The sequence below is a fragment of the Nycticebus coucang genome, chromosome 2 (assembly GCF_027406575.1).
Source record: "Nycticebus coucang isolate mNycCou1 chromosome 2, mNycCou1.pri, whole genome shotgun sequence".
NCBI lineage: Eukaryota > Metazoa > Chordata > Mammalia > Primates > Lorisidae > Nycticebus > Nycticebus coucang.
This window is the reverse complement of record NC_069781.1, coordinates 14,719,110-14,732,035: the sequence shown is the minus strand read 5'-3', so window position 1 is coordinate 14,732,035 and position 12,926 is coordinate 14,719,110. Positions and strand designations below refer to the sequence as shown.

Genomic DNA, 12,926 nt, shown 5'->3' with positions numbered 1-12,926 from the left:
GGCTACAGAGTAAGGAGGAGAAAAATGGTATCAAACTCTCAATCTTGTTTCTCCCCTGTTCTCTCCCTCCCTAGTATCAGTATCTGTTCTCTATAGATTTTGCTATGGAGTGAATGTTTGTGCCCCCCTAAATTCATACACTAAAATACTAATCTCCAGTGTGATCCCCACCTTGAGCTTCACCTTTCTTCCTTCCAGACCTGTGAGAAACAAATGTTTCTTCTGTAAGCTATCAAGTCTGTGGTGATTTGCTATGGCAGCATGAACTGATTGAGATAGATCTATACCTCCAATATTCTTAAAAAGTAAACACATACTTTCAGCTCTGATTTTTCCATATACAGGAAGAAAATTAAATATCCGAGTAAATGCTCTATTAATAACTGATGCTCAGTAAAAAAAACAAGATGAAAAGAGGCATGTTGCAAATAAAGTAAGAACTGTGGATTGACTATATTGTTTGTCTTTAGGTGCATACAAGGCCATGGGAATGTCCAATCTGACAGGACTTTCTGAATTTATCCTCCTGGGACTCTCGTCTCGGCCTGAGGAACAGAAGCCACTCTTTACCCTCTTTCTTGTCATATACTTGGTCACCTTGGTGGGAAACATGCTCATCATCTCAGCTATCCGCTCTGATCCTCGACTACAAAACCCTATGTACTTCTTCCTAAGCATCTTGTCTTTTGCTGATATGTGCTACACTACAGTCATAGTCCCCAAGATGCTGGTGAACTTCTTATCAGAGACAAAGACCATATCCTATGCTGAATGTCTGGCACAAATGTATTTCTTCCTGGTCTTTGGAAACATAGACAGTTATCTCTTGGCAGCTATGGCCATCGATCGCTATGTAGCTATTTGTAACCCCTTTCATTATGTCACTGTTATGAGCCACAGGTGCTGTGCCTCCCTCCTGGCCTTCTCCATCACTTTCTCCTGTCTCCACTCCCTCCTACACGTCCTCCTGGTGAATCAGCTCACTTTTTGTGCATCAAATGTTATCCATCACTTTTTTTGTGATGTCAACCCTGTTCTGAAACTGTCCTGCTCTTCCACCCTTGTCAATGAAGTTGTGGCCATGACAGAAGGGCTGGCCTCTGTGATGGCTCCATTTGTCTGCATCATCATCTCTTACCTGAGAATCCTGATTTCTGTTCTCAAGATTCCTTCCGCAGCTGGAAAACGCAAAGCATTCTCCACCTGCAGCTCCCATCTCACTGTGGTGGCCTTCTTTTATGGAAGTATTACCTACGTTTACTGTCAGCCCTCGTCCAGTTACACTCTCAAGGTACGAATAGCAACAATCAACTACACTGTGTTGACATCAATGTTCAACCCATTTATCTACAGTTTAAGAAACAAAGACATGAAACGGGGCTTAGAGAAATTGTTAAACAAGATTATCTCCAGTGGGTAGGTTTCCTTTTACAAAAACCAATAAAATCTGTGGACTCTGATTTGCAAGGGGTATGTGTGAGAGAGAAAGAGACAGAGAATCTGATGCAACTCTTTTATAGAGAATTTTATACAATTCATCAATTGCAGTTGCACCTTGTATTTCTGCACCTATAGTTTCTATCATCCTAAGACTAGACTATTCAGATGTCTTCATACTGATTCTCCAATTGTAGACTTACTCCATAATCTCTCTCCATTCTAGAATATCACATTCTCTTTACTCTTTCCATATGTATTTGTATCCTCCCAAATACATATATATGTTGTTTCTGTATATAAATTCAGCCCCATTTGGTCATTTGAGCTAACAAAGAGCTTTTGTACACATCTATATAGAAATTTACATATATGTAAAGATATTTACCCATATATAGCCACTCTATTCTATTTGAAGCTGTTAAATTTTTTGCAGATGTTTGGATTTGCAGATGGAAGGATTGATGGCTTTGTCTCACCTCCCCATCAGACTAAGAGCTCCACAACTGCTGAATCTGTGTTCCCTGATCATGCCATTACACAACTATGCTCCCATTTCCTAATTATCATAAGAGGTGGATGTCCTGAGCTCCAGAGTCATAGGGTCTCATTAACTGACACCAATCACCTAATTGACTATAAGACAGCTCCATGTCTCTACATGTGTTTGGTCTCTACTCTTCCTTTCTTCCATATACTCAAAGTGCATTCAACAGCCCTCTCTTTCTGGGGCTTCTTGCCTGTGTGCTCTTCTTTCTAGATATGTTTGTATTTCTATAGCCTCTTCTGACAATTTTTTTCAGAAGTCAGGAAGATATTACATGTAACCAGAAATGTTTCCTACCTGGATGCAGTGGCTCAGGCCTGTAATCCCAGCACTTGGGAGGCTGAGGCAGTTAGATTGCCTGAGCTCATGAGTTTGAGACCAACCTGAGCAAAAGCAAGACCCCATCTCTTAAAAAAAAAAAAATAGCTGCACACAGTAGCTACTTGGGAGGTTGAGGCAAAAGAATCACTTGAACTCAAGAGTTTGAGATTGCTGTGAGCTAAGATACCATGGCACTCTTTCACAAGAGTGACCAAGTGAGACTCTGTCTCAAAAAAAAAAAGAAGGAAAAAATATGTTTCCTATGGGCCCTGGAGGCAGAGTCAAAAATCAATGGATAAAACTACCAGTAAGGATTTTATAAATTCTTCGTTAAATCATAACTGTGTACAATAATGCATTTATGAGGTACAAAGTGCTGATTTGATATAAAATGTGGAATTATTTCATCTAACTGATTAATATAACCATCTCCCCACTTATTTGTTGTGGTAAGACATTATATTCTATTCTTTTTTTTTCATACTCTATTCTTAATATTCTAGAAATGTATCATTGCATTATGCACATTAGGTTAGGTCTCCCCAAATACCCCCCCTCCTCCAAGCCTCTTCTTCTCCTCCCCTCTCCTTCCTCTTCCCTCCTTCTTCCTGGACAATAGTTATGTTTTACCATTCCTATGAATGTGTAGGTAATTATGTACTGATTTCATAGTAGTATTGAACACATTGGATACTTTTTTTCCATTCTTAAGATACTTTACTAAGAAGTATATGCTCCAGCTCCATCCAGGTAAACATAAAAGATGGGAAGGCTCCATCTTTTTATGGCTGCATAGTATTCCATCATATAGATATACCATCATCTGTTAATCCATTCATGGGTCAATGGACACTTGGGCAGCTTCCATGACTTGGCAATTATGAATTGGGCTGCACTAAACATTGTGATGCAAATTTCTTTATTGTAAAATGAATTTTGATCATCTGAGTAATTACCTAATAGGGGGATTGCAGGATCAAACAGTACAACCACTTTTAGTTCCTTAAGTATTCTCCAAACTTCATTCCAAAAAGGCCGTATTCACTTACATTCCTACCAGCAATGTAGAAGTGTTCCCTTTTCTCCACATCCATGCCAACATCTGTAGTTTTGGGATTTTGTTATGTGGGCTAACCTTACTGTAGTTAGATGATATCTCAAAGTGGTTTTAATTTGCATTTCTCTGATTAAGGATGATGACGATTTTCATGCATTTGTAGGCCATGCATCTGTCTTCTTCAGAGAAGTTTCTGTTCAAGTCTCTTGCCCACATTGAAATAGGGTTATTTGTTCTTTCTTATTGATAAGTTTGAGTTCTCTGTGCATTCTAGTTATCAGATCTTTGTCAGAAGTATAACCTGCAAATATCTTTTCCCATTCTGAAGGCTGTCTGTTTGCTTTATTTACTGTGCTCTTGGCTATGTAGAAGCTTTTTAGTTTGAGCAGATCCCAGTAATATAATTTTGGTGTTGCTTCAATTGCCCTCCTCAAAAAATTCCCCAGGCCAATTTTTTTCAAGCATTTTCCTTGCACTCTCTTCTAATATTTCTATAGTTTCATGTCTAAATTTAGATCTTTTATTCAGTGAAAATCAATCTTTTTTAATGGTGGGAGATGGTCCAGTTTCATTCTTCTACAGGTCACCAGCCAGTTCACCCAGCACCATTTGTTTAATACGGAATCTTTCCTCCAGTGAATGTTTTTGATAGCTTTCTCAAAGATCAAATGACTATTTGGGTTCATCTCTTGGTTCTCTATTCTGTTCCATACATCTACCTTTCTGTTTTTGCACCAGTACCATGCTGTGTTTTGATCACTATAGACTTATAGTATAGCCTGAAGTCTGGTAATGCGATACCTCCTGATCTGTTTTTATTTCTGAGTAGTGTATTTGCTATTCGAGGTTTTTTATGATTCCATATAAAATGCAGCACTGTTTTTTCAAGCTCTTTAAAGTATGATTATGGTGCTTCAATAGGGATTGCATTAAATCTGTAGATTAGAGCTGGAACATATTCTTCTTAGTAAACTATCTCAAGAATGGAAGAAAAGGTATCCAATGTACTCAGCCTTACTATGAAACTAATTTATAGCTTTCATAGGAAAGCTATAATTCAATTATAACCTAAGAATATGGGGAAAAGAGAAGGGGAGGGGAGGGGGAAGGACAGGTGGAGGGATGGTAATTGGGGGACTACACCTACACTGCATCTTACAAGGGTACATGTGAAACTTACTAAATGTAGAATATAAATATCTTAACACAATAACTAAGAAAATGCCGGGAAGACTATGTTAACCGAGTGTGATGAAAATATGTCAAATGGTATATAAAACCAGTGTATGGTGCCCCATGATTGCATTAATATACACAGCTATGATTTAATAATAATAAATAAATAAATCTGTAGATTGCTTTGGATAGTATAGACATTTTAACTAAAATATTGATTATTCCCAACCATGAGCATGGTATTTTTTTCCATTTGTTAACATAAAGGATCTTTTATTGCCATGGATATGACAAGGACTTTCTTCGGGTTCGGCAACTGGCTTCATTTCTCCTTAGACTACCTAATGATAGTTTAGTGGAGATAATCATCCTTTACAACCATGAGATGGTTAAACAAAGCATTACTTTTCCATTAAATTAAAAAATCTTCAGTATCACATAGTAAATCCTAATATATACCTAAATCTATTTCCTAACCTTTTATTTCATTATACTAATTAACCACCTGTACTTTTCTCAAGCATAATGTTTGATTATAGATTTTTAAAATATATACTAATGAAATTTTTCCTTTGAATCCTACATTTTATAAATGTGATTAACAATTCTTAAATGTTTATTTCATCCTGGAAATTTTTTAAAAGTGGGTTTTTTTTTTAAACTTTCTACCAACTATTTTCATGTATGGTGTCAAACAGAAGTTAGAGAGCTTGAATTTGACTCTGTCCTTAGATGTAGGCTGAGAGAGTTTAGATAGATTAATAGATTATCTCAACCACTCTAATGCTATATGTGCCAGATGACCATACAGCACACAATGATTTGCATAAAACTGACATTTTTCAGATATTAGATCTACCCACCCAGGAAATTATCTTTCCCTATACTTGTATATTGATCCTTCCTATAAACAATACAATCTGTGGTCATTAGTATTTGTTTGACCACCTCAAACAACAAAGAACTCACAATACAATGGAATAATTAAAAGCTCAATAAAATATCACCTTATGCCTCTCACATGGCCATAATTAACTAAAAAAAAAAAAAAAAAGATGTTGGAGGCTAGGCATGGTGGCTCATGCCTGTAGTCCTAGCACTCTGGGAGGCCATGGTGGGGTGAACAATTGCTTGAACTCAGGAGTTCAAGACCAGCCTGAGCATAAGCGAGACCCCATCTCTAAAAATAGTTGTGACAGACACCTGTAGTCCAAGCTACTTGGAAGGCTGAGGCAAGAGGTTTGAGCAATCTCAAACACTTGAGCCAGGAGTTTGAGATTGCTGTGAGCTCTGATGCCACAGCACTCTAACCTGGGCAACAGAATGAGACACTGTCCCCTGCCCCCCAAAAATGTTGGCTCAAATGCAGTGAAAGAGAATGCTCTTGTAATCTTGGTGGAAATGTAAATTAGTACAGTCTCTATGGAAAAATGTATTCATATTTCTCAGAACTAAAAATATAGATCTACCCTCTGATTTAGCAGTACCACTATCAGGAACTTACCCAGAGGAAAAGAAGCCATTTTATAGAAAAGACACCTGCCCCTATGTTAACCACAGCACAGTTCACAATTGCAAAGGTATGGAACCAACTTTTTGCCCACCAAGTCATGAGTAGATAAATAAAATACTATGTATGTGTATGTATGTGTACACACACAAACACATATATCATGGAATACCACTTAGCATGAAAAAGAATGACATATATATTTTGCATCAACATGGATGGAACTGGAGGGCATTATTCTAAATTAAGTAAGCCAGGCACAAAATAAACAAATACCACATGTTCTCACTTATAATTGAAGCTAAGCAATAAGTATGATGGTCATCTACAATGATCTCACGGACACTGGTGACTCAGTAGAAGGGTGTGAGGGACAAAAAATTACCTATTGGAAGCAATGTACACTACACAGGTGATGGGTATATTAAAAGAATAAACTTTCCACTAAACAATTTGTCCGTGTAACAAAAAGCCATTTGTACTCCCTAAATCTATTTAAATTTTTAAAAAGAAAGAAAGAAAAAGTAGAATGGTATTTGCCAAGTAATAGGAGTTGTGGGAAATAGGGAGATGTTCGTTAAAGGGTACAAACTTTCACTTATAAGATGAGAAACTACTGGGGATTAAATGTACAGGATGATGGCTATAGTTAATAATGCTATATTATTTACATAAAATTTCCTAAGACAGTAGATTATAAATGTTCTCACCCAAAATTCAAAACCAAGAAGTGACAGCTGCTCCATATGGGAAGGAGTCAGTACAAGAACTCTGGAACTATGAAAAATCAGTGTAAAAGAATTCCCAAAGGATCATGGCAGTTTTCTAGTAACGGATCCAGTAAGAATAAAAATACTGAAATGGTAGATAATAATTCCAAATATGGATTGTAAGGAAGCTCAAAAAGATGCCAGGGAAAAATAGAAAACCAATTCAAAGAAAACAGAAAAATAATTCATAAAATGAAAATATTTACTAAAGATAGTGCCCTAGCCACTGAGCTACAGGCGCCCTGCTGAGAGATATATTTTTAAAAAAACAAATGGAACTTCTGGAAATGAAACATTCAAATAGGAAAACACAAAACACAGTAGAAAGTTTTAAAAATAGAACAGCTAGAAGAAAAAGTCTCAAAGCTTCACGATAACTCTTTTGAATTAATCCAATAAGTAAAAAATAAAGAACAAAGGGTCAAGAAAAACCAACAAAACTTTTTTTTTATTATTAAATCATAGCTGTGTATATCAATGCAATCATGGGCACTATACACTGGTTTTATATACCATTTGACATATTTTCATCACACTGGTTAACCTAGCCTTCCTGGCATTTTCTTAGTTATTGTGTTAAGACAATAACTACATTTAGTAAGTTTCACATGTACCCTTGTAAAAGATGCACCGTAGGTGTGGTCCCACCAATTACCCTCTCCCCACTACCCTCCCCCTCACCTCCCTTTCCCCTTTCCCCATATTTTTAGGCTATAATTGGGTTTCATAGTAGGGCTGAGTACATTGGATACTTTTTCTTCCATTCTTGAGATACTTTGCTAAGAAGAATATGTTCCAGCTCCATCCATGTAAACATGAAAGAGGTAAAGTCTCCATCTTTCTTTAAGGCTGCCCAACAAACTTTTTGAGAAATATGGATTATGTAAAACACCCAAATATGAGAATCACAGGTATCCCCAAGGGAGAAGAAGAAAAAACAAAAGGCCTAGAAAAACTATTTGAGACAATAGTTGAGGAAAACTCACCTGGTCTTACTGGAGACATAGATATCTAGATACAAGAAGCTCAACGAACACATGGAAGATTCATTGCACAAAGGCACATACTCATTCAAACTGACCAAAAGTGAAGGAAGAATTCCTATGAGCCATGAGGAGAAAATATCAAGTAACCTTCATGAGGAAACTCATATTTCTCAACAGAACTCTTACAAGGCAGAAGGATTTGTGGTCCTATCTATAGTCTTAAATAGAACAACTATCAGCCAAGAATTCTGTATCCTACGAAACTAAGTTTCATTAATGAAGGAGAAATAAAGGCTTTCCCAAACAAGCAAACACTAAGAATTAATCACCCCTGACCTCCCCTATAAGAAATGTTCAAGAGTGCTCTGAAAATCAAGAAAAAAAATAAGATAACACCAACCAGTATAAAAGATTCAAAAATAAACATAGCTCTTTAACACAAGAGTGCATACAAAACAACTAGGTGATAATCAACATGAAAACTGGAGCAGTATCTTACTTATCAACGCTTGTATTAAAAATGAAAGTAAATGGTCTAAATTCTCCCACTTAAAAGTTGTAGCTTGGCTGAATAGATAAAAAACACAACTTGACATTTGCTCTCTCCAAGAAACTCATTTAACTTGTAAAGGGGCAGGGAAAAATTCCATGTAAGTAGTAACTAAAAATAAGGAGTAGCTATTTTCAAATCAACAACAGTGAAAAAAAAAAAAGACAAAGACAGACATTATATCATAAAAAATGGATCAATCAAACAGGAAAATACAACAATCCTAAGTGTATATGGACTTAACACTAGAGTTCCCAGATTCATTAAACAAATAGTACTAGACCTAGGAAAAGAAATAACATAATAATAAGGGACATCAACACTCTACTGACAGAATAAAGCTGATCACATTGGAACAAATGAACTATCAGCACATTTTACTCCAAAATTGCAGAATATACATTCTTATCAGCACATGAAACATTCATCAGTGAGGCAGATCATGAATTAGGTCACAAAACAAATTTCAGCAAATTTTTAAAAATTGAAGTTATACTAGGCTTCAAGAGGAACTCTTGATTTCAAGAGGAACTCTCAACACTACACAGGGAAATTACACAACTTGTTACTGAATGATCATTTGGTCAATGACAAAAAATAAAAAAAAATTATATGACAATGGCGACAATTGCTTCCAAAATCTCTGAGATACAGCAAAGGCAGTGCTAAGAGGGAAATTCATACCACCCAAAGCCTGCAACCAAAAGACAAAGATTTTTAAAAAGCAACCTAATGTCATACTTCAGAGAACAGAACTATTCAACTCTTCAGAGAACCCTAACATACTAAAAGACGAGAAATAACAAAGATCACAGCCAGAAGCAAATGAAATTTAACCCAAAAATAAAATAACAAAGATCAATGAAATTAAAAGTTGGTTCTCTAAAGATAAACAAAATTGATAGACCACTAGCTAGGTTAACAGAAGAGAGTGGATTTAAAAGTGCTCAATCAGAAATGAAAAAGGAGATATTACAACTGACACTGCAGAAATACAAAAGATTACCTGGGACTTCTATTACATAAACACCTCCATGCATACAAACTAGAAAATCTAGAGGAAATGGATAAATTTCTGAAAAAACGATCTCCCCGCTTTAATCAGGAAGAAATAGAAATTCTGAACAATAATGAATTTCAAGATTGACTCAATAATAAGAAATGTCTCATTTTTTAAAAAGCCTAGACACAGAGGGATTCACAGCCAAACTCTACCAGATGTACAAAGAACTGGTACCCATCTTGTGAAACTGTTCTATAACGTGTAAATGGAGGGAATCTTCCCTAACTCATTCTATGAAGCCACTATCACTTTGATGCAAAATCCAAGAAAGGACACAACAACAAAATACTGACCTTATCCTTGAGGAAGACACATGAAAAAGTCCTCAACAAAATAACTAGCAAACTGAATCCCAAAACACATCCAAAGGACAATTCAGCACGATCAAGTGGGTTTCATCCAAAGGATACAAGGAACGTTCAAGGATACCTCAGAACCCATAAATTCAATGTAATTAGTGTCACAGTACCAATGTCATTCACTCAATTTGAAAAAAAAAAAAAAAAACCTAAAATTCCTATGGAACCAAAGAAAACCCCATATAGCCAAAGCAATTCTACGTGACATAACCCATCTGGAAGAATTACGTTACCCAACTTTATGTTATACTAGAAGGAAAGGGTAACCAAAAGAGCATGATGTGGATATAAAAGCAGATGAATAGACTAATAGAGCAGAATAGAGCATCCAAAAGTAAAGCCAAATATCTACAATCAATGGGTCTTTGACAAAGCAGGAAAAAGCACACACTAGAAAAGGACAATCCCCTCAATAAATGGTGATGAGAAAATTTGATAGCTTCATGCAAAAGACTGAAATCAGATCCCTATTCCTTAGTCTATACAAAAATTAACTCAATATGGATTAAAGACTTAAAGTAACACCTGACACCATGAAAATTCTTCTGGACATTGGCCTAGACAAAGAATTTAGGACTAACACATCAAAAAGAAATACAATAAAAAACAAAAATAAAGGGACTTAATTAAACTAAAAAGCTTCTGCACAGCAAAAGATATAATCAACAGTTTAAATCAACAACCTATGTAATGGGAGAAAATATTCACAAGGTATATGCATCTCACAAAAGCTAATATTCAGAATCTAGAAGGACTTTAAACAAATCAAAAAGAAAAATGAAATACTCCCAATAAAAACTGGGCAAAAGACATGAACAGACATTATTTTCAAGAGAATAGCAACAAATGACCACAAATACATGAAGAAAATGCTCAACATCACTAATAAAGGAAATGTAAATTAAAACCAGGAGATACCACCTATCCCCATCACAATGACAATTACTAAAAAACTAAAAAAAAAAAAGATGCTTGTGGGAGGTAAACAGGTTGACTTCTCAACGGGGCTCCCACCTCAATGCAGGGACACCCAGGGGAACACTTGCAGAAGGACAATCCCTTGGAGTTCTTCAAATTCATGGAAGATGAAAAGAACTGAGAGGCGCCTGGACAGGCTGGAATAGGCCTATGCATTTGAAAGTCAACAGATGGGAGGATTTAACTCTTTGAATATGTAGTTAAATTAGGAAACCTGGTTTACTTCCCCTGCATGAATAGAACTAGTTTCTCTCTCCCCATTTATTTAAATATACCATCAACTGTTTCCCAACACCCTACCGCTTACCCAGTTTCTCTCTCCAACCAGGCTTCCTGAGAACTTGGGATTCTTTCAACCCCTTTTTGCGTATGCACCTTTGTTGGAAATAAATAAAATCCTTCTCAAGAAGCCAGAGAGGCACTGCATTTTCTCGGTCTTACTACTTGGCCTGAGTTAAACCTTCTCCAGGTATTTCCAGACTTTGTTTTAAGCTTGTGTATTTTCAGCATATTTTCCCAGCTGGCATTCAAACCAGGTGCACAAAACCCTGGACAGATGTTGACATGGATTTGGCAAAAGGGGAATGCCTACACACTGTTGGTGGGAAAGTAAATTAGTACAACCTCTCTGGAAAGCAGTATGGAGATTTATCAAAGAACTAAAAGTAGATCTATCCAGCTTGGTCCAGCAATCCCACTTCTGGGGATCTACTCAGAGGATAAAAAAGTCATTTTATAACCCCATGGCCATTGATTTTGCAAACTCAGTTACTGACTCTGGTAGATCATTAAGAATTGATCATCTTTATTTGTAAACACTGATTGGTTCTTAGTCTTTTTATTTTCTATATCAGCCTTCACTTGTACCAAACATACAAAATTCACATTTTTTCTTAGGACGTGGGAATAATGTTTTTGAAAATGGTATCTTTAAGAATGATGTCCTTTACATTTGGACTACAATTAGCTAAACCAAAGAATGCAGGTAGTTTTATAGGAATGTCTCAGATTTTTGAATATTCAACCAAATTTAAAATTGTGAATTCCTTCAACTACTCAAGGTAATCCTTTTACCATTGTTTTAAACACTATAATTTTGTTCTGAACAAGCCAATCTAATAAAAAAAAAAAGTCATTTTATAGAAAAGACACCTACTCAAGTGTGTTTATTGTAGCATAGAATGTAATTGTGAAGATATGGAACCAAATTAAGAACTCGCCAACAAATGAGTGTATATATATTCCATTTTCTGTTTATAATATTATAAAATATTAATGCATTACATGTGTATAAATATATACTATATTAGCATGTAATGTGATATATTATATTATTATATATGATGGAATACTACTAGGCCATGGAAAAGAATGAACTAATGTCTTTTACAGCAACTTGGATCGAACTAGCTGCCGTTATTCTAAGTGATGTAACCCAGGAACAAGAAGTAAATATCACATGTCCTCATTTATGAAAGGAGCTAAGCAATGAGTATTCATGGTCATCCACAATGACCTCCTGGACACCAATGACTCAGTAGGGGAACAGCCTGCAAGACAAAGAATTATTGGTACACTATACAAGTGAGGGAACTATTACAAGCATAAAGTCTCTACTATGCAATTCATATATTTAACATAAAACTTTTATACCCCTTAAATCTATTTTAATTTTTAAAAAGAAAGAAAAAGAAGCAGAGAGGAAAACAGTGGTTTCCATTGACTAGGAATTGGGAGAAATGGGGAAATGATGGTCAAAGGGTACAAAATTTTGGTTATAAGCAATGGGGATTAAGTGTACAGCATGATGGCTACAGTTAATAATACTACATTGTTTACAGGAAACTTCCTAAGACAGTAGGTCATAGGGTTCTCACCAAACACACAAATACACAGTAATAATCATGTGTAATGATGGTTGTGTTAATTATTTTGATGTGGTAATCATTCCAGAATATATACTTACATACAATTATCACATTGTACACCAGGAATATATGCAACTTTATCTGTCAATTATGCCTTAATAAAATTAGGAGAGAAAAGAAAAGGAAAAAAAGGTATTGAATTATAAGATGTAATCAGAATTCCAATAAGTGACAGGAAATGGGCAATATGTAAAAGGCAGGGCAGCTGTGGGCCCTGATGTATGGATTTGGTGTCCTTACATGA

The 12,926-nt window shown here is 35.8% G+C and overlaps 1 protein-coding gene across 1 annotated transcript; it reads left to right on the top strand.

Annotated features, from left to right (window-relative positions):
- The first annotated feature begins 484 nt into the window (after window positions 1-484).
- On the top strand, window positions 485-1,420 carry LOC128596137 (olfactory receptor 1L3). The gene has a single exon (XM_053605583.1). It carries the CDS (start codon window positions 485-487, stop codon window positions 1,418-1,420), a length of 936 nt encoding a protein of 311 aa, XP_053461558.1.
- The last annotated feature ends 11,506 nt before the right edge of the window (window positions 1,421-12,926 follow it).